The 22,788-nt window shown below is 45.8% G+C and overlaps 1 protein-coding gene and 1 long non-coding RNA gene across 2 annotated transcripts in view; one reads left to right on the top strand and one right to left on the bottom strand.

The window, feature by feature from the left end:
* Nucleotides 1-16,264, top strand: part of LOC123400778 — a 42,732-nt gene extending 26,468 nt beyond the window's left edge. Inside the window, exon 3 of the long non-coding RNA XR_006610993.1 lies at nt 16,182-16,264. This is a non-coding gene — a long non-coding RNA (uncharacterized LOC123400778). The remainder of the gene's footprint in view (nt 1-16,181) is intronic.
* LOC123400618 (protein Rf1, mitochondrial-like) lies at nt 14,797-18,471 on the bottom strand. The gene is made up of 2 exons (XM_045094660.1): nt 15,402-18,471; nt 14,797-15,299 (listed from the first exon to the last, which is right to left on the bottom strand). The coding sequence occupies exon 1, from the start codon at nt 18,300-18,302 to the stop codon at nt 15,720-15,722; it is 2,583 nt and encodes an 860-aa protein (XP_044950595.1). The 5' UTR covers nt 18,303-18,471; the 3' UTR covers nt 14,797-15,299; nt 15,402-15,719.
* Nucleotides 18,472-22,788: the final 4,317 nt, after the last annotated feature.

The following is a 22,788-nucleotide window of genomic DNA, read 5'->3' as shown; positions in this document are numbered from 1 at the left end:
CCATGTCCAATTCGCCGATGCATCCTCGTCAAAGGTATTGGGATTTGGTAAGGTGGTCGTCTCTCAAGATTTGTCTATTGAGAAGGTCATGCTTGTTGAATCTCTTGCCTACAATTTACTTTCCATTCGTCAACTTGCAATCATGGGTTTTTCCACATTCTTTAATATTGACACTGTGGTCCTCCTAAGGAGCAAGACTCTTAAAGTAACCTATGTTGGACATGTCGAAAATGGTCTCTATGTGGTAAACTTTTCAAAGCGACCCACAAAGACTGCGACATGTTTAATGGCTAAAGTTGACGTGGGCTGGCTTTGGCATCGCCGTTTAGCTCATGTCAATATGAGATCTTTGCAAAGTCTTCTGACAGGGGACCATGTTCGTGGACTAACAAATGTGAGCTTTGCTAAATATCGTGTTTGCAGTGCTTGCATTGAAGGAAAGATTCATGAAACTTCTCATCGTCCAATAACTCTTATCTACACTAAGAGGCCATTGGAACTTCTTCACATGGATCTGTTTGGTCCTCCAACCTTTGATAGTCTTGGAGGCAGAAAGTATTGCTTAGTCATTGTTGACGATTACTCAAGATATACCTGGGTATATTTCTTCAAAAGGAAGAGTGAAACTCAACAAACGGTCATCAACTTTGCCAATGAAGCGCAACGTCAACATGAAGCAAAGATCTTGATGATTAGGAGTGACAACGGCACCGAGTTCAAGAACTACACCCTAGATGAGTTTCTAGGTGATGAGGGAATAAAGCACCAATATTCTGCACCATATACCCCTCAGCAAAACGGCGTGGCAGAAAGGAAGAACCGGACCTTGATAGACGCTGCAAGAACAATGATGGCAGAATTCAAATCTCCATACAACTTCTGGGCAGAGGCCATCAACACAGCATGCCATGAGTCCAATCGGCTCTACATCCGCAAAGGCTTGAACAAGACTCCGTATGAGATTCTAACTGGAAACAAACCCAATCTCAAGTACTTCCGGGTATTCGGTTGTAAGTGTTTCATTCTTAAAAAGGGATCTCGGTTAGCTAAATTTGATTCTAGAGCACATGAAGGTATCTTTGTTGGTTATGCTACAAACTCTCATGCTTACCGTGTCCTCAACAAGTCCACCGGACTAATTGAGGAGACGTGTAACGTGGAGTTTGACGAAAATAATGGCTCCCAAGTGGAGCAAAGTGGTCTTTGTGATATAGGTGATGAAATTCCTCCCGAAGCCATAAGAAGAATGGGGATTGGTCAAATACTCCCCATTGAGGAACCCCTTGTGGCCGAAGGAGAAGGACAATGCTCTACTCAAGTGGAGCCATCACCCCCATAAGCCCCACACGCTTCCGATGAACAAAGAGAAGACTCTCAACAAGTTGATCAAGCTCTCGGTCAAGATCAATTGCCTAACAATGGTGATATGCCCACTCAAGCACTATCCCAAGACCTTGAACCAACACGAGATCAAGATCAAGAGCAACCACTAATACAAGACCAAACCAGTGAACTTGCTCAAGTCGAAGGACAAGATGATCAGGAGACTACCTCACAATTCCCGTCTGGAGCTCCAACAACCGGCTCAAGACGCAAGAGCAAACAAGTGACACAAGGCGACACACCTCCGTTATCTAATGAAGAACTCCTGGAGCGTCGAGCAGCCAAGAATGCGAACAAGCTGAGAGTCAAATCACACCTTATGAAGAATGTTCTTGGCAGTTTAAAAAGGGGAGTATCTACTCGTCAACAGCTTTGGAATTATTGTGAGCATCACGCGTTTGTCTCGTATTGTGAACCTCAACAGGTACAGGAAGCGCTCGATGATGAGGATTGGCTTATGGCCATGCACGAAGAACTTAACAACTTCGAGCGCAACCAAGTATGGGATTTAGTGCCTCGACCAACGAAGGAACATAATGTCATTGGGACCAAATGGATATTTAAGAACAAGCAAGATGCAAATGGAATTGTGATTCGAAACAAGGCAAGATTGGTGGCTCAAGGCTACTCCCAAGTCGAGAGTATCGACTACGGTGAAACCTTTGCCCCTGTTGCTCGTCTAGAATCTATTCGCATGTTACTTGCATTTGCTTCTCATCATAACTTGAAATTACAGCAAATGGATGTGAAAAGTGCATTTCTTAATGGTCCTTTGAATGAGTTGGTATATGTCAAACAACCCCCGGGATTCGAACATCCCAAGCTCCCCAATCATGTGTACAAACTCAATAAGGCACTCTATGGCCTTAAACAAGCCCCACGCGCGTGGTATGAGTACCTTACTGAGTTGTTACAAGATCGTGGGTTTGAAATTGGGAAGATTGATCCCACCCTTTTTACTAAGAGGGTTAAAGGGGATTTGTTCATATGCCAACTATATGTTGATGATATTATCTTTGGCTCCCCTAACATTTCATTCAATGAAGAATTTGCTGCACTAATGACTGAGAAGTTTGAGATGTCCATGATGGGAGAGTTGAAGTTTTTCCTCGGGTTCGAGATTAACCAAGGTCTCGAAGGGACATTCATCAAACAAGCCAAATACACTCAAGACATGCTCAAGCGGTTCGAGCTCGAAGATGTCAAACCGGTCAAGTTTCCCATGCCAACCAGATGCAAGCTTGACAGTGATCCCAATGGTAAAGCTGTGGATCAAAAGGTATACCGCTCCATGATTGGATCCCTCCTTTACCTCTGTGCATCTAGACCGGATATTATGTTGAGTGTAGGGATATGTGCACGGTTTCAATCCGCACCAAAAGAAAGTCATTACATGGCTGTCAAACGAATCTTTCGATATTTGGCTCATACCCCAAACTTTGGCCTCTGGAATCCCAAAGGAGCAAACTTCAATCTAGTTGGCTATTCTGACTCAGATTGGGCTGGAGATTGTGTGGAGAGGAAGTCAACGTCTGGAGGATGCCAATTCCTTGGTCGCTCTTTGGTAAGTTGGTCTTCAAAGAAGCAGAACTGTGTCTCCTTATCATCCACCGAGGCTGAGTATGTGGCGGCTGCAAGTTGTTGTGCTCAATTGCTATGGATGAGGCAAACTTTAAAGGATTATGGTGTCACTTGTGACAAAGTGCCTCTTCTATGTGACAATCAAAGCGCCATCAAGATTTCCCTCAACCCGGTGCAACATAGCAAAACCAAACATATTGATATTCGTCATCACTTCATCCGTGAACATATCAAGCTAGGTGATATTGAGGTTCACTTCATCCACACTGAAGAGCAACTTGCAGATATTTTCACCAAGCCACTAGATGAAGCAAGGTTCCGGGAGTTAAGGCATGAGCTAAATATCATTGATTCAAGTAATGTGGATTGAAACTAGGCATATTGCACCTCACTTCACATTTCATCTTGGTCTAGATGTAGGCATAGACATAGGGGGAGTGTTGTTCTCTCAATGAACTCTCCCTCCCCCCCATTATGCGTAAATCAATCTAGTCTTTCACTTTAGCCATTGTCAAATGGTACTTGTGCTTCAAAGACGAGCATTGGTCATGAACCCAAGGATAATTCTTCGCGGTGTCATACCATTGTCTCAAACATAGGTGGCCTCGGCCACCGCCCCTCCATCCTCTCTTGCGTATAAAGGAGAGGTTATACAATGACAAGTCAGTACTTTTTCTTGGAAGTCATCCCTTTTTGCTCACTTGTCATGTGCCCAAGTTTTTCCCGCTTTCCTTAGCCGTGTTGAAACATGTACAGCGGTACTACCGCCAGGGTAGCGGTACTACCTCCAGGACCCCAGCGGTACTACCGCCAGGGGTAGCGGTACTACCGCCAGGACCCCAGCGGTACTACCGCCAGGTGTAGCGGTACTACCGCCAGGATTCAAAATCTACCACGACCGGCTAGAAAATTTCTAGGGTTTCAAGGGGGAGCGGTACTACCGCCAGGGGGAGCGGTACTACCGCCAGGACCCCAGCGGTACTACCGCTGCATTTGGCGGTACTACCGCCAGCGGTACTATCGTTGTGCGTACCCCTTGGGCTATATAAAGGGAGGGGGAGCCCGATTTTCCCATCTGTTTCTTCTTCCTCGCGGCTCCACCCTCCCCCAGACCGAAAACCCCCTCGATTGGATCTCACTTTGTGGAGCTCCTTCTCCCCGTTGGTGTGGAAGGGCTGCTTCACTTATTCTTCCTCCTCCAAAGCCATGAATCCCGGTAACAAAAGCTCCTCCCTTCTTCTATTTGGTTGTTCTTCATGTTCTAGGGTTAGGAGCATTGGGGATTGGATTCATCTTGTTGATCCTATGGCTAGTTATTGGATGGCATGAAGGAAATATTTGAGGGGAGTATAGGTCCAATGGTTTGTTGTTATGATTGCTGCCATGGTTTAGGATTTCATCGTCTTAGATCGAATACTTGAACTTTTGATTTAAATCTAAAACGTGCTCTCTCCTGCCTAGGCATGTTTGTACCTCGTGTTACTATGTGTTCCTCATGACAGTAGGGCTGGGGTGTATGTCTTAGTGTTCATATTCAGTCCATGCACTCGAAAACGAGTTTTATATGACAGATCTGAAAGTCAAAACCTCCCAGCGGTACTACCGCCAGGGGTAGCGGTACTACCGCTAGGCCCCAGCGGTACTACCGCCAGGAGTAGCGGTACTACCGCTCTGACCCCCAGCGGTACTACCGCCAGGAGTAGCGGTACTACCGCTATGACCCCCAGCGGTACTACCGCCAGGGATAGTGGTACTACCGCTAGGCCCCAGCGGTACTACCGCCAGGGGTGGCGGTACTACCGCCAGGAGCATTCACGGTGTTTCTTTCTTTTGCTTAGCAATGCATGTTTCCTTTTTCTGCGTTTTCAAGATTCATTGCCTTGACTTTTCTTGCCGCCTCCTTTTCTCTTTGTGGTCTGTGTCACAGGTGGCTCTGCTCGCCGTTCGAACCCCCCACGGGACACGGCATCCAAACAGTTTCGCAACACAGAGGTGCCCGAGGGGTCTGCCACGTCTGGTCTGCCTCCCAAGAAGAAGACCTTCAAGAAGGTCGCCCACAAGGAGAAGAGGGTCAATATCCGCTCTATGTCCTCCAAGGACTTTCTGCAGTTCCGCACCAAGAACCCCTATCTCAAGGAGAGGGAAGTGATTGATGGGGTTGAAAATGTCTGGGTAAAGGACCAGTGCAGGATATATCGGGATGTTATTGCTTCCTTCAAGAAGAACCATGTCTCTGTTCAGTGGATTGATCTGGCACATCTTCAGCGGAACATGGAGTACTTTGGTGATGCCCTCTCTCTGGTTGACAAACTGGGCATCAAAGACATCATTTCCTTCAAGACGGACTTTGATCCCACTGCAGTGGCCCAGTTTTATGTCACAGTCCACTTCTCGCCTGATGATCAGCGTTCCATGATCTGGATGACTGGGTCAAAAAAGATGACTGGTTCCTGGACTGAGTTCATGCAGTTCCTTCACATTGACTTTCAGGGTGCTGACACTCCTCTTGGGCTGCGTCCATATGCTGCAGCCCCCACCAATAGGGCCTCCGCAAAGGACAGACTGCAGTCACTGTATCTGAGGAAGGGGGTGCTTCCCAAGCACCTGGACATCATGCATCGGATCTTTCGCAACACTCTTTTTCCTCGGATTGGGAACTTCGATGAGGTACATGGCTACTTGGCTGAGATGTTGTTACTGTGTGAGGATGCTATGTCTCAGGAGTCTGCTCAGCTGGATATTGCAGATGTGATGTTCACAGAGCTCTGGAACTGCATCATCAATCGTAAGGTTCCTATCTATGGGCCTTACCTGTTTGCATACATTTGCCATAAGTGGGAACAGGCCTTTCCGGATGAGGTGCTCTACGCACAATCTGATTACATTGTGCATGACCCAATCAGGCTGCGCGTCAAGGACAAGTGGGCCAACCCATCTTCATCTTCTCAGCACATGGACACTGATACAGAGACCGTTGCTGGCAGAGGACCTGCCTCTCAGCCCCGCTCATCTGCCATGCCATCTTGGGCTATCAAACTGCAGGACAAGATGAAGACACTTTTCTGTATGCAGGCCAAGGGACAGTACCAGACACATGTGGCTCAGAAGCAGAGCCGTCAGAGGCATAAGCGTGTTCTCAGGACCTTGGATGTGGACATCTCCAGCGGCTCCGAGGACGACATCACTCCGGAGGCCACTTGGATGCATGCTCAGGGGTACCAGTGGTCTGGCGATGAGGCAGCAGAGGAGGAGCAGACCGACCAGGAAGGGACAGACGAGTCTGGTGATCCTGAAGACGAGGAGTAGTTACCTGTGGCATTAGGTGTGCCCCTTTTTGGTGTCTTGTGCCAAAGGGGGAGAGAGTCTAGGATTTGCTTTCACTTCGAACTTTGCATTGCTTTGCTTTATCTCGTATGGTTTGCTTTGAACTTGGTTTGATTCGTTTGCTATCTTGTGTGAGACATGATCTTTCTTATGTGAGATTAGATTTATTTCCATCATATGCTGTGAGTCATATGTCATATATCTCTATCTTTTTATTCTCATATTATTATCTGTGCAAATCCGGTTTTGTCATCAATCCACCAAAAAGGGGGAGATTGTTGAGGCATAGTTTATGCCTAAGTAATTTTGGTGATTGATGACAGTACCGTACAGGACTAATCGTGTGTGTCAAGGTTTCAGGTAATACTCGTCAACGGCACAAGACAACTCGTCTCCTCTCTACTGGAACGGAAACACGGCGCTCTCTACGATTCTCTTTATTTGAGTCATAGGAAAGCCATACTATTAAGAGGGGATCCGTAGTGGAAAGGTTTGGGTGGAATCTATCTTTACACACGCACTCATCACAATTCTCCCCTTCTGTGTTTGGAGCGGCCCTCGCCTATTTCGTCTTGAGCATCTCTGCAAAATGGTCCCCAGCGGTAGTATCGCTGGTGCCAGCGGTAGTACCGCTGGACTGCCAGCGGTAGTACCGCTGCAGCCAACGGTAGTACCGCTGTCTGGCGGTAGTACCGCTAGCCAGCGGTAGTACCGCCCCCTGGTCAGCGGTAGTACCGCTCCAGGTGCCTTGTTCCACCTACCTAGCGGTAGTTCGTGGACGGACCCTTTTGCGAAGACTTTCCCGGCGGTAGTAGTGCTTATGCACTACCAAGGGGCCAGCGGTAGTATCGCTGGTGCCAGCGGTAGTACCGCTGGAAGCCCCAGCGGTAGTACCGCTGCAACCAGCGGTAGTACCGCTCCTTCCCAGCGGTAGTACCGCTGGATCTCGGGCAGAGAGTGGGAAAACGGTCTGTTTTTCCCCCCACTATATAAAGGGTTCTTCTAGCTGAGGAACCCTATCTCTTACCTCTCTAAGCTCCATTGTTGCTCCACAAGCTTAGAAGTGCCCGATCTCTCTCCCTAGCCAATCAAACTTGTTGATTCTTTAGGGATTGGTTGAGAAGGCCTAGATCCACACTTCCACCAAGAGAAAAGTTGATTCCCCCACCTATCCTTGCGGATCTTGTTACTCTTGGGTGTTTGAGCATCCTAGACGGTTGAGGTCACCTCGAAGCCATATTCCATTGTGGTGAAGCTTCGTGGTCTTGTTGGGAGCCTCCAAGCTTTGTGTGGAGTTGCCCCAACCTTGTTTGTAAAGGTTCGGTCGCCGCCTTCAAGGGCACCTATAGTGGAATCACGGTACCTTGCATCGTGCGAGGGCGTGAGGAGAATACGGTGGCCTTAGTGGCTTTTTGGGGAGCATTGTGCCTCCACACCGCTCCAACGGAGACGTACTTCCTGTCAAAGGGAAGGAACTTCGGTAACACATCCTCGTCTCCATCGGTTCCACTTGTGGTTATCTCTACCCTTTACTTTGTATTTCTTTTTACTTGTGATTATATCTTACTTGCCTTAATAGGTCTTCTTGGTAGCATCTATAGGGGTCACCTCTTTGTCATATTATTTGTGAACCCGTATAGTGTTTACCTTAACTTGTTAAGATTAATTAAAAAGTGGTCGTTGTCTATTCACCCCCCCCTCTAGCCAACCATATCGATCCTTTCACATGGTTTCCTGATCATGGACATTAGATGTCATTGATAACGGGATCACATCATTGGGAGAATGATGTGGTGGACAAGACCCAATCCTAAGCCTAGCACTAGATCGTATTGTTCGTATGCTAATGCTTTTCTAATGTCAAGTATCTTTTCCTTCGACCGTGAGATTGTGCAACTCCCGGATACCGTAGGAGTGCTTTGGGTGTATCAAACGTCACAACGTAACTGGGTGACTATAAAGGTGCACTACGGGTACCTCCGAAAGTGTCTGTTGGGTTGGCACGAATCGAGATCGGGATTTGTCACTCCGTGTGACGGAGAGGTATCTCTGGGCCCACTCGGTAGAACATCATCATGAGCTCAATGTGACTAAGGAGTTAGTCACACGATGACGTGCTACAGAACGAGTAAAGAGACTTACCGGTAACGAGATTGAACAAGGTATAGGTATACCGACGATCGAATCTCGGGCAAGTTCTATACCGACAGACAAAGGGAATCGTATACGGGATTGATTAAATCCTTGACATCGTGGTTCATCCGATGAGATCATCGTGGAGCTAGTGGGAGCCACCATGGGTATCCAGACCCCGCTGATTGTTATTGGCCAGAGAGGTGTCTCGGTCATGTTTGCCTGTCTCCCGAACCCGTAGGGTCTACACACTTAAGGTTCGATGACGCTAGGGTTATAGGGAATTGTTATACGAGATTACCGAAAGTTGTTTGGAGTCCCGGATGAGATCCCGGACGTCACGAGGAGCTCCGGAATGGTCCGGAGGTAAAGATTGATATATAGGACGGATGGTTTCGGACACCGGAAGTGTTTCGGGCATCACCGGTAACGTACCGGGACCACCGGGACCACCGGAGGTGGTCCCGGGGGACCACCGAAGGGGGGCAACGACCCCGGGAGGCTAGATGGGCTAAGTGGGGAAGGGAACCAGCCCCTAAGTGGGCTGGTGCGCCCCCCACCCAGCCCATGGGCACCAGAAAAAGGGGGGAAGGGGGAACCCTGATTTAGGTGGGCCTTAGGCCCACCAGAGGGGTGCGCCACCCCTCCCCCTTGCCCTGGCCGCCACCCCTCTCCCATCTAAGGGCTGCCGCACCCCTTAGGGGTGGGAACCCTAAGGGCTGCGCCCCCTCCCTCTCCCCCTATATATAGATGAGGTCCGGGGCTGTTTGAGACACGGTTTAATCTCTCTCTCTCTCGGCGCAGCCCTGCTCCTCTCCCTCCTCCTCTCTGCAGGCGCTTGGCGAAGCCCTGCCGGGAGACCTCGTCTCTCCACCAACACCACGCCGTCGTGTTTCTGGTCTTGTTCCCCAACCTCTCCCTCCTCCTTGCTGGATCAAGGTGCGGGAGACGTCACCGGGCTGCACGTGTGTTGAACGCGGAGGTGCCGTTGTTCGGCACTAGATCGGAATCGCTGCGAGTACGACTCCATCAACCGCGTTCTAGCAACGCTTCCACTTAGCGATCTTCAAAGGTATGAAGATGCTCTTACCCCTCACTCGTTGCTGGTCTCTCCATAGGAAGATCTGAACATGAGTAGGAAAATTTTGAATTTATGCTACGTGACCAACAATGCCAACTTTCAACATTTTCAGAGTTCATTTGTAGTGCTTTTCAATTTCAGGGTCAACTACCTCAAAAATAATAAGTAAATGCACAAAATATACCAAATTAAGTCAGAAATTGTTGAAATTTTGTGATGTGCCTTTGAATGGTGCATTTTGAACACACAAAAAGTATGGAGTTCAAATAAGTTTAAAAAATGAAATCCCTTTGTAAGAGATGAGTTCTCGTTCGAAACCCTGCTACTTCGAGATAGATTGTGAGTTTGGTACACAAACTGCATCCAGTTTTTGTCGTAGCCCTCTCAACTTTTTAACACATGCTATGTGGGTGAAATGATGAGAGCATGCCAACTTTCAACATTTTCAGAGTTCATTTGTAGTGCTTTTCAATTTCAGGGTCAACTAGCTCAAAACAAAATAAGTAAATGCACGAAATATACCAAATGAAGTCAAAATAACAAAATAGATAATAGTTTGGATAGTCAAAATTATTAATTATGAAAATAAAAAATAGTTGTGCATTATTTATTCAATTTGAAACACTTTTCATTATCATAGTTTTGTCAAATTCTCAAATATGCAAAAAGAATTTTTAATAAACATAGTTTTTAATTGAAAATAACAAAATAAATAATAGTTTGGATAGTAAAAATTATTAATTATGAAAATAGAAAATAGTTTTGAATTATTTATTCAATTTCAAACACTTTTCATTATCATAGTTTTGTCAAATTCTCAAATATGCAAAAAGAATTTTTAATAAACATAGTTTTTAATTGAAAATAACAAAATAAGTTAATAGTTTGGATAGTCAAAATAATTAATTTTGAAAATAAAAAATAGTTTTGAATTATTTATTCAATTTCAAATACTTTTCATTATCATAGTTTTGTCAAATTCTCAAATATGCAAAAAGAATTTTTAATAAACATAGTTTTTATTTGAAAATAACAAAATAAGTTAGTAGTTTGGATAGTCAAAATAATTAATTTTGAAAATAGAAAAAAATTGAAACTATATGAGAAATCATGGACAAAATTCGACCTGAATTCAATTTGAATTCAGATTGAATTTTCTCCACAATTTCGAATATAGTTTCAATTTTCAGTAAGTTTAGGCCCGTAAGCCTGCTTTAGAGAGGAGCTCGATGGACAAGCTGCGACGGGGCTTATAAACAAGTGTTTGTCCCCCTCGCTTGGCGAGGTGGGACTAAACTTACCGTGCAGCCGAGGAGGGGCTATAGTCCCGGGTGGAGCCACGCCCCGGGACTAAAGACCCCCTTTAGTCCCGGCTGGAGCCACGACCCGGGACTAAAGACCCCCTGCTTCCCGCCTCCTGGTCTGCCCGAAAAGAGGCCTTTAGTCCCGGGTAGTGGCACCAACCGGGGCTAAAGGGGGTCTTTAGTCCCGGCCCGAGAAACGCACCGGGAATATAGATCCACCTATATAAGCGGGACTTCGAAAATTTCCAACCCAATTCGTCCATTTCTCTTCTTCTTCCTCTCGTTCTCCTGCCCGGCACGGCATAGCGACGAACTAACCGACGCCGTCAGGCTGCCCGCTGTCCTGCTCGCCGCCGCCTGCCGTCCTCCTCGCCGTCGCGCCGTCCTCCTAGCCGTCGCGCCGTGCTCCTCGCCGTCGCGTCGTCCTCCTCGTCGCGCGCCGTCGACACCTCCGGCCGGTAAGCCCCCCGCCCCCTCCTCCCCAACACTCCGGCCAGTATATATAGAAGAAAGGAAGAAAAATGAGAAGAAAAGAAGAAAAAGGAGAAGAAAAGAAGAAAAAGAAAAAGAAAAAGATTTTTTTTGTCATTTAATTCCTATTGTTATTAGGTTTGTGCTAGATTATTAGGGTTAGTAATATTTAGGATTAGGTTAGGGTTACAAGATGAAGAAATGTGAACAAAAATAAGAAAATAAGAATAGGAAAAATGAAAATAAGAAGAGGAGGAGAAGAAAAGAAGAAAAAGTGTATATTGTATAGTGTATATGCTTAAGTGTATAGTGTATATAGTGTATAGTGTATAAGGAGAGGAGGAATTTTGCTATAGTGTATATAGTGTATAGTGTATAAGAAAAGAAGAAAAGAAGAGGAGGAGAAGAGATCAAGAAAAGAAGAGGAGGAGAAGAAAAATGAAAATAAGAAGAGGAGGAATTTTGCTATTGTATAGTGTATATGCTTAAGTGTTAATAGTGTTTCTTAGATTATTGCTTAATTTTGCTATTGTATATGCTTAAGTGGTAATAGTTTAATTTTGCTATTGTATATGCTTAAGTGTTAATAGTTTATTTTTAGCAAGAAAATTAATAGAACTAGTTTATTTTTTTAGTTCATTTTACGATGCATATCCCGCATCCTCGTCGTCGACTCGGCGGAGGACACCTGCTTGATCAGAGGGGCCCTGTCCGGGACTGGGCTCCACCCGGCTGGTATTGGGAGGTGCTACCTTCCGGAGGGGCGTAGGTTGGTGAGGAGCCAGTCCGTCGTTGACCCGATCCTTGTTTGGTGGCGGTCGCGTGGGCCAGTGAGGGTGTCGAGGCTTCCGGACTCCGCGGAGGTGGTACGTCACCGTGTCAGCGAGGAGGATGAGCACGTCCATCGCTACATGGTTGTGTTGGAGGGCAGGTTCGAGCCTACCTGGCAAGTTCTTCGGGGATCTCACTGGAGCTATGATCCTGTGATGGTTCCTTCTCTTTGGGTGTCCACCGCCCGCGCCGATACCCGTCGGGCGCTACGGTTCTAGATGTATTAGTGATGCTATATGTATGATAGTATTCGAGGAGTATTAGTGATAATATTCGACGATATACGGACAAAAGTGATGATGTATTAGCTTATAATTGAATGCATGCTAATTTGAATACTACTTTATTTTACGATTTGGTTTTGCTTATTGAATGCTCAAATTGGAAAAGTACTCCTACTTTAAATACTATGCAGAAATCTAGGAGTCTCAAATTGGAAAAGTATTCCTACTTTGGTTTTTGGTACAAAGGTTAAGAGAAACCGTTTTTTGCAGAACTATGGATCCACATATCAGGAACCTCGAAGAGGAAGAACTTCTGGAAGATATAATCAAAGACGGCCCCGACGTTGAACCAGCTGAATCTCCATTGTCATATCTAAACCAAGACGTTGGAATGGAGGTCGAGCGACACGAAGATGAAGCCGATGGGGCAGGAGATAGTTCCAATGACGGAGAAGGTGATAGCTCCACTGATGGAGAAGCCGGTGAAGAGGAGAAGTCCGGCGAGGTATACATATGAAGTTCGACAATCACTTGTAATATGTGAAAAATATTGGAGATAGCTCTATATTGTATACATATACATTCATTTGACGAATGTTTCTCCCTCTTAGGCCTCCACATCGAGCAAAACTACGAAACGAGGCCCGACTAGAAAGTTGGATGCACGGACGCATTACACATTTGAGGTGATATTTCCTACGGGAGAACCCAAGCTTCCTAAGAATGCTGCTGACACATTCAAGAAGCAGTGCGAAGTTCTCGTTAGGGATCACGTCCCGATCAGCGTTCGGGAGTGGAACAAGTGCAAAGGGGCAGCCGATAGTGACTATGTCGCCGAAAGATACAAAGATAATCTTTGGAATGATCTCATGTCACATTTCAACCTGCCAGAATGTGAGAATGAAGACGCCGCAGACAAACTGAGGGCCAAAGTCAAGCAGTGGACTCTGAAGAAGATGGCCGAACTGTTCCGTAGCTGGAAGAAGAAGCTATGGAAAAACTATCTGAAGACACAGAAAGTGCCAGTATTAGAGGGGTATCTAGCCAAGCAGGCGAATCACTGGAAGGCATTTCAAGAGTACAAGGAGTCAGAAGATGCCCAAGCATTATCAAAAAAGAACAAGATAAATGCCGACAAGAAGAAATATCACCACAAGCTGGGGCGAGGGGGCTATGAGACTGCCATCCCAAAGTGGGATAAGAAAGAGCAAGATCTGATAGGTAAAGGCATCGTACCTAAACCACTCTGTGATGAGTGGGAATTGAGAGCAAGAAATTGGTTCCTTGCGCATGGTGGGTCGTACGACGAAACAACAGGGAACCTTATCTGCAATGACGAGCTTAGGATACCCAGGGAGAATTGGAAAAGGATAGTGAAAGAAATTAAGGAGGGAAAAAGAAAGTTCACTGCAGATAGAGATAAAGATTTGCTCACACTGGTCCTCGGCAATGACGAACATGGAGGACGAACGCGAGGCTTCGGTCCTTCTTACCCATGGTGGCTTGGGTTTGCCAGAGACCAAGACACTTACAGAAGCCGAGAGAAAGCAAAGAAGCGGCAGCAGGATGAGGAGAATGACAAGTTCAACCAGTTGCTTGCCAGGATTAACGAGCAACAGAAGCAGATTGATGAGCTTAGAGGAGTACCGCGCCAGGAAGATCCTGCAGTTGATATTACCGGCGCCCCATCTAAGCGGATACTATGTTTGCGAGACCATTCACACGTTTACCTCTGAGTTCAAGGATCACAGATTCGACGTAAGCAATGAACATTCACACCTCTATTTTTACCCGTCATTCTTTGTTATCATGATTGATATTCATATTCATCTCCTCTTCTTATATAGCACACGGCCATGAGGACGAATGTCCTACCAGAGCAACGCGCAATTGCTGTTGCAGAGGAGCTTGCGGGATTTCTGAGGACAGAAGTTATAGAAGACAAAGGACGATTTAATGTAGCTAAGGGCCATTACTGATGTTCGTCCATGTAATCGAATAGACGGGCTCTAGTCCCGATAATTCAGATCTCCATATAATTGTATATATATGATCGCATGTAAGATAAGTTAATCTTATATATATATATGCATAATTATTTCTATTTTAAATTATATAAAAACTAATTCCCAAACACCAAACGAGGCATCACGTTAATCTCCTGAACACCTAAACCCTAAAACCCTAAAACTCAAAAATAATTTCATTCAAAAAAAAACCCAAAAGCCAGCAAAATCTGAAAATCTTTAGTCCCGGACCGTGTAACGAACCGGGACTAAAGGGCCTGCCCCTGGGGCGCTACGAGGCGCCCACGTGGAGCACCTTTAGTCCCGGCGTGTAAGAGGGCCGGGACGAAAAGGTTAGGCCTTTAGTCCCGCCCCTTTAGTCCCGGCTAGTGAACCGGGACTAAAGCCCCTTACGGGCCGGGGCTATAGGCCCTGTCCCCACAAGTGAGTACACCAAATAACAGCAAAGAAACATTTATTGCATAACCATGGGCAGAACTAAATGAAAGATGCACTGGACTAGACATAAAACTCCACTAAAAAATTGATAAATCTTAACTCTTACAGGCTGCATACAAACAGGAATTTGGCTGAATGCTTAGCCAGCTCTGCGGCTGAACCTAGCTTTCTAGATAACCAAAGTTTCAGTAACATACAAGAACATAAGAGTGGTTCGCCTTCAACTATTTTCAGATAGCGCGAGGTAAAATCAAGCTGAACTCAACAGCAGTGGCGCCGCCTCCCCGTGACCGTGAGAGTGCAGTTGTGATCTGCAATAGCACGTCGGGTAGTGCAGGGCCAAGAAATGAATAGCGAAGGTAAAGGTTGCAGGCTGAACTCTTGGAGCCATTACTGTTACAGAGTAGTGCCGAGAACTGAGGAAGACAGAACTGTACGAGAGCAAGAAGCTTTCGTCAATCAAATGCTTTGATTCCTTCTCCTCTGTCACCTGACCTGCAAACTAAAGAGAAAGCTCACAACGGTAAATTCTTTGCCATATCTTTACCTACACGAGGAAAAATAGTTGAACCTTCAATGAAGTAAAGCAGAAAGACAATCATACCGAAAATACTTCTTTCGCCTGCATGCAACAAGCTCCAACAGTCCAACTCACAGCAGCATAGAGTATAGGAGACTTCAGCATGAGCACTAAAAATTAGAAGTATATCCACCGTGCATATGTACCAGATCAGTGAGAAGGGCAGTGCTCTAAATGCATTCATATGAAGGAAAGTGACTGTTCCAGAGAGATTACAAAATCTCAGGTGGCTGCTAGAGAAAGATTGTATACCTTTACAATCGCCATCAGAAATCATTACCCCTAAAATTCCAACTAGTTTGTGTTAGACTACTATCTGAGGAGTTAATATCAAGAGCAAAGTCAACTACATCCATCGAAAAATTGATACTTTGCAGGGAGCAATGTCATATCCTCATGATATTTCCCTTTCCTTGAAAACAGAGACAGCATCAGTGAAGTAGTTGAAGCTTCAAGTAAGATCCTCTTCCCATCAACTTTAGACAAATAATTTCCAGCCTTGGCAATCTCACCATTGTCCAACAGCAATCTGATGATACCATTTATAAGACGGGAGCTGGGGACTATACCACTTTTCTCCATTGATGAAAACATATTGTTAGCATCTTCCACTGCCCCATCTTTTAGAAGATTTTTTATCATTACTCCGTAAGTAGACTCATTAGGCAGCAACCCACTGTCTGATATTGCAGCGAACAACTCCTTAGCTTCTTCTTTTCTTTGAACCTTGTACATTGCATTAATCATGGTATTGAGTATTGTAATACTGAACTTTACATTCATTGCTCCTAATTTCTGGAACAGGACAATCGCTTCGTCTGCACAATTATTTCTACAAAGACCTCCAAGTATTATACCGTATGTGGAAATGGTCACTGTTGTTCCACTTTCGATCATCTCATGGAACTTTTTCCTTGCAGCAACAGTTCGCCCGGAACGGAACAACCCATCCAGTATGATGTTGTATGTAATAGTGTTAGGTTTAACTCCCTTACACAACATTTCTCTAAACAGAGTCAAACCATCATCGATCCTTCTATTTTTACAATAGCCATTAACAAGTGTACTGTAAGTAACAATATTAGGCTCAACACCAACTACTTCCATGGCATCAAGTATTTTAAATGCTTTATCCATTTTGCCGACTAAGCAATATCCGTCAATCAGTGAATTAAATGTAATGACATCAGGCCTCTCACCTATGTCTGTAACCAAGTCAAAGATATCATGTGCATCCATAACCCTTCCATCTTTGCACAGACTGTTTATTACTGAACTGAAGAACAGAATGTCAGGACGAGGAATACCTTTGTTTATCATTTCAGAAACCAGTTCCTTGGCTTTAACCAAACCACCGTGCATACAAAAGCCCTGAATTATGGAGTTATAAACAGCTGTGTTCGGTTGAATTCCCCTGGCAACCATCTGATTAAATTTCTCCATGGCATCGGTCAACCTACCCATTCTAGAAAATGCTGATATCACAGTTGAATATGTGACTACATTTGGACTCACACCTTGTTGCTGCATTTCCGTAAATATGAGCATTGCATCATCCACCATTCCGCGTTTAGCATAGGCATGGATTAATATGGTGAAAACATGGCAGTTGGCTGCAATACCATTGCTTTTCATTGAATTAAAGAGACCAATCATATCAGCAAAGCATCCTTCACTGGCATACCCATGAAGCAAAGTACAGTATGAGACGATATCCGGTTTGTGGCCCTTGGCTGTCATGGAATCAAAAATTTCTGCAGCTTCTTTGCTTCTTCCATGCTTGCAAAGGGAGGCCAGGAACGAGTTGCAAATAACAATATTTGGTATAAGACCCCGTTTTTTCATTTCTCTGAACATTTTAGCAGCCTCTTTCAACCGCCCTAACGTGGCATATCCATGGATCATGCAACTATATGTCACTGTATCGGGTTGAGCACCATCGGTAGTCATCTGCCGAAGGACTAGCTCTGCCTTGTCCATTGCTCTGGCCTTGCACAACGCGTCAATAATCGAGTTATATGTTGCCACACTGGGCACAACACCTTGCCGCTTCATTTCATGGAATAGACTGCATGCCTTCCCTGTTTCGCCCTCCTTAAAAAAGCCTTGGATGACCGTGTTATACGCCACCACATCAGGGGAGCAGCCACCTCCTTGTTTCGCCATCATCTGGAGGAGGTCAAGCGCCCGCTGGCTCATGCTATTGTCGCATAAGGCCTTCAGAACAATGGAGTATGAGACGGCATCAGGCACACAGCCGAGCTCGGACATCCTATGAAGCAGCACGTTGACAGCCTCTTCCGTACGATCGGCGTAGCAGAGGCACTTGAGGAGGGTGCTGGCGGTGATTTGGTCCATCTTCAAGCCCGTCCTGAGGATACAGCCGAATAAGGCAAGCCCTAGGTCCGGGCGACGCGCGCGGCAGCAGCAGTCCATGAGGATGCTGTAGGTGTGGACTGTGAGCGGCACCACCCGCGGGCCGGCTTGCTCCCGGCACACGCGGTTGAAGAGAGCAAGGGCGAGGGCGGGGCCATCTGTGATGCACGCGGAAGAGGATGTAGCACGGGCGAGAGCGGTAAGGAAGCCGTTCAGGGAGCGGCCGGGGACCGGGGTGGCCTGACGAAACAATTCGTCGAACATGTGGTGTGCGTCGTCTCGACTGAGCGTGCCTGCGCGCACACGCTCTGTGGCCGCGGCAAAGGCGTCGCGGGGAGACCAGGAAGGTGAGGGCGGCGAGGTGGAGGAGAGGAGCCGGCGGTGGAGGCGGACGCGGGACATCGGCGTGGTGGAGCAGTGGCGGAGGCGGAGGCCGGACTTTGGCTGGATGTAGGAGGAGCGGCGGAAGCAGGGGCGTTGAATCGGCGAGGTAAAGGAGGATGGGCAGAGGAAGCAGGAGGAGCGGCGGCAGAGGCGGATGCGCGACATCGTCGGCGGCAACGGCCGTCGAGTTCGTACGCGGTGGAGAGAGCTTTCGATTTGGATTTTGGAGTCGCAAATGGTGAGCCGTGTTTTGCTGGTTTGAGTGAGCCGAGTATTGTTTGTGAGTACTCACTCTGTAAAGAAATGTAGTGATTTAAAATGATTTATACTCCTATTTCTTTACGGAAAGAGTACTACATACTACTCCATCCGTTTTATAATATAAGAACGATTTTTATACTAGTGTAATATTAAAAATATTTTTATATCATGGAACGGAGGAAGTATTTATCATGAACTTTGAACATCAATTTCTAAAATCACATTTTTTTTGTTTACTTTTTGAATGCATGAAAAGGGCGAAAGGAGTAGGGGAGAAAGCAAACGTGAAACTGGGAAGGATGATGCGTTGGATAGTCGTCATACTGAAAAAAAATACATCTACAGTAGTGAATTTGACTCTAGGGTTCACTTTGGTCATTGTATTAACGAAAACGCAACTTACCATCACCGGGCTCGTTGAACCGAATCACTATACGATAACCTATACCGTTTTGGCTCGTATCACGTCCACGTGGACGAATTTGACCAAAAGAACGCTTTGACTTGTGAGTTGGTCATGACACGCCGAGGGTTTCTTGTCACCCGATTCCCCTCTCGTTCCCCTCGTCCGCAACCGATTCCTCTCTCGTCTCCCTCGTCCGCCGTCGAAATCGCTCGAATCCTCTGCTCCATCATATTGCTCCCCTTACCTCTCGTCAATTTCCAGCGAGAAATTGGTTGCGGCCACCATGTCCGGCGCGGGTAGCTCATCGGGGGTCGCCGCGGAGAAATCGGCTGCTGATGGTTGGCTCCCTTTGATCCAGTGCCCTGATTGCAAGATCCACAAGATTAGGCAGTTTGAGTCCACTAGTGAAAACTATCCCGGGTGGATCTTGTATAAGTGTGTGAATCATAAGGTTAGTAGTTGATTGCATGTTGTTGTTAACTCTGCTTCCCTTTTCATTTCATTTTCAGATTTGTTCTCGGTTTTGTCAAATAGGTAGGGAAGAACCCTTGCAACTTTTCGCACTGGGGATATAGTTACATTGATTATGTGAAGCTGCATGGACATCTGAGTTGTGAATCTCTAGATAGTGAAGTAGTAGAGAGGAAGATAAAGAAGAACAAGGTACGAATGGAACCTGAAGATATGCTGAAGATGACAATGTTGTTGAAATCACTTCGAGAAGATGTTGCAGACTTGGTTGTTGTAATGAAGATAACAGTTGTACTATTATTTGCAATTATCTTTGTGTTAGTGTTAGTTCTAGTTAGGATGTGAGTCCTCGATGATGTAAGTGTTGGCTGCTGTTAGTGGTAAATTATGTAAGAAGGAGACTCGTGCCACTAATAATTAAGTATTTGTGGACACATTTTTGTTGTTGCAAAGTAATGTTATTGCATGGCCTAAACTGAACACACATTTTGCATTTCATAACATTCATTTGACTGTTGAACACTGATAAAAAAGAACAAAACCATTTTTTTAGCATAACAAAAACTGACCATTCAAAGCTCCTTCATAACACACATAAGTAGTTCAAAAACATACAGTACTAAAAGGTTCACAGTTTAACAAGTCTTAACATCTAAAAGTTGCAAAATACTTGATGCATTACATTAAATGGTCATTTGGGACCTGAATTCATCAAATATGTTAACTTTATTTTGCTTGTTTGATGCAACTGTTGCTTTCTTCTCTGGGGTAGCAATTTTCTTTGCTTTTGTTGTTGCTTTCTTGTCTTTTGCATCCCTCTTCCTTGCCTCTAGTAGTGCTTCTTATTTAGCATCTATTTCAAGCTTCTTCACCTCAAGTTCTTGTTCTCTCTTTTTTCTTGCCTCTGCTTTCAAAGCTTCTTTTTCTTGAGTTTTTTTTCCTTTTTAGCTTGTTTCTTGGCAAGGGATTTAGCTGCTTTTTGCAAAGCAACAACTTTCCTTTGTGCTAGGATTTTAGCACACCTCTTTGCATGCAATATTTCATTGGCTTGCTTCTTGGCCTTCCTCATCACTTCAACTCTACGTGCAAGATTGCCTAATCTTGTTGTGATGATGCTGCCTACAGATGGCATTGCATCTCTAACTTCTTTCAGGAAAGATCTTTCAAGCAATGGTCATGGAATCTTTATTTTCCTTGGTGTAGGAGCCTGTAACAGTAATGAAACATGAGAACATGACAAATATTTAGATGTTCATAAAGCCAACAAGTTCAATGGATATACCTCATTTCTCATGATTTCTGTCGTGGTCTTATCACGACAGATGTCCTCATGAAAGGACTTAAAGATGGAGCCATCGCACCTTGGTGGCGACTCGAAGGGGGTGAGCGAAAGCGAGTCTCATATTTACCCAGGTTCGACCCCTCGTGAGGAGGTAAAAGCCTACGTCCTGATTTGTGTGGATTAGTGGTGGTTTTGATTACAACGAGGGCGTAACTCGCCTGACCTAGCTCTCGATTCTCTCTAACTCGCCCGACCTTTCCCCGGGACTCGCATTTATATACAGGTCGAGGCCCTAGGGTTTACAAAAGTCCTGCCATGCTACTCCTCGTAGCTTTCCCTATCTTTGAGTCGTCGTGCTCTCCACGATTGGGAACTCCCTTGGTAATCTACCATCTGCACAACCTCTTGAACCGCCATCCAGCTTCTGGGCCACGAGACACGCTTCGAATGGTAAGTTGCCCCTTTGATGACCCGACCCACTAAGGGCGGGTTATCCGCAGGTAATATCCCCAACATTAGGCCCCAGATTGTCTTGAATTCATTCATGTCAATAAACCTTCACCAATTTGGGGCGACTCATACAATCTTTGTATTTCGACGAACGATAAGTCGCCACTCGTTGTAGTTTTATCTGACCCGCCACGTAATCTTTGATGACATCACCTTATCCCCTTAATTCCGGGGTTTTTAATGCCACCCAACGGATCTTTTGCTCCATATTCACTTATCCCGAAAACCTAGGCGTCATCATTGCAGATTCTGACTTGTCGCCTCGATCTCCGCCCTGACCGCCTCGATTCCCGTTCTGGCCGCCTTGATTCTCGTTCCGGCCCTTTAAATAACCGCAGGAGAAATGGGGGTGTCGGGACCCCGATCCTAAGCCATAGGAATCCAGCCTGTAACACATCACATCTCTTTGTGGTCTCACGCACGGTTAACTCCACGGCTGTAGCCTTACCTTAGCCGGGACCGTTTGCGTCTTTTGACTCACATATGCGATAGGTGTCGCTAGCAATCCAATGTTAAAGAACCCGGATCGACATGTCTAGTCATAAATCAAAGTGGCAGTTCCGCACAAGGACAGGCATACATGACCCAGCAAAGCAGGTGTCGGTCATCAGCGAACGTAGACGAGTCGTAGCAAGCTACAAGGACTCCATTACGTCGCGTGACATTTCCCCAAAGAGGACATACACGGCAGCTAAGAAGGACACATGCCGGTCAACCAATGTGTCCGGAGCAGTAGCGGACTACCATGGCTCGTTGGATCACAAAGGGGCATTTTCTTGTAAGGAGTGCTACTAAAGTTCACGACTAGGTATTCGAACCCCATACATATCAAGTAAGACACACATACGCATGGCATACCGATATGTATAGATACATCGATGGCATCACAACATAACCATAAACATACAACCTTTATTTAAGAGGCTCGGAAGAGCCACACACATAATATTACACATTAAGGTCTCTCGACCCATAATAGCAGTCATACAAATACAAGCCAGCGGAAGAGTTATAAACTGTCTGGGTACAGACAGGGCAACTAGAAGGCATATGGCCTGACTATACTACAGAGCCGACGTAGGGCCAGATCGTAGCTGGGACACCAGCTACTCGTCGTCGTCGATGTCTACGAAGAACCCTCCATTAGGGTCATTAGCAACCTCTGCAACATTTATTAAGCAAACATGAGTACGAAGGTACTCAGCAAGACCTTAGGAGAACTAACTACTCATGCAAGGTATCAAAGAGTATTGTGGGGTTTCATGCGGAAAGCCAGCATTTGACTCGTGGCTAGACAACATTGCATTTTGAAATTAGTTTTGACAACTTGATTTCTCGCACACGAGTCCACTAACACCACAACAATACACTACCGTGGAATCATTCCGTCTCCATACGGAAATGCCGTCCACGACACTCACGCTTATCTTGGCAATTTTATGAGTAACCATTGAAGTTACCTATGAACAACATATGTCTCCAAATAGTCCATATCCGTGGACGCGGCTATTCGAATAGATCATAACCCTGCAGGGGTGTACTTCGTCACACACGCTTTCGCCACTTATCGCCATGTGCACGTCATGCACCTCGGCAACCTTCAAGCGGAAGCCCAGCGAGGGAGTCGGCCACGACCGTTAACCACACTAGTACCTAGTCCAGGTTTATCGCCTATCTGAGAGCAACCCGTACGGAAGTCCGGCCGGGGTTTCCGCCACGGC

The sequence above is a fragment of the Hordeum vulgare genome, chromosome 1H, assembly GCF_904849725.1.
Source record: "Hordeum vulgare subsp. vulgare chromosome 1H, MorexV3_pseudomolecules_assembly, whole genome shotgun sequence".
Classification (NCBI taxonomy): domain Eukaryota; kingdom Viridiplantae; phylum Streptophyta; class Magnoliopsida; order Poales; family Poaceae; genus Hordeum; species Hordeum vulgare.
This window is presented reverse-complemented; position numbering and strand designations above follow the sequence as displayed.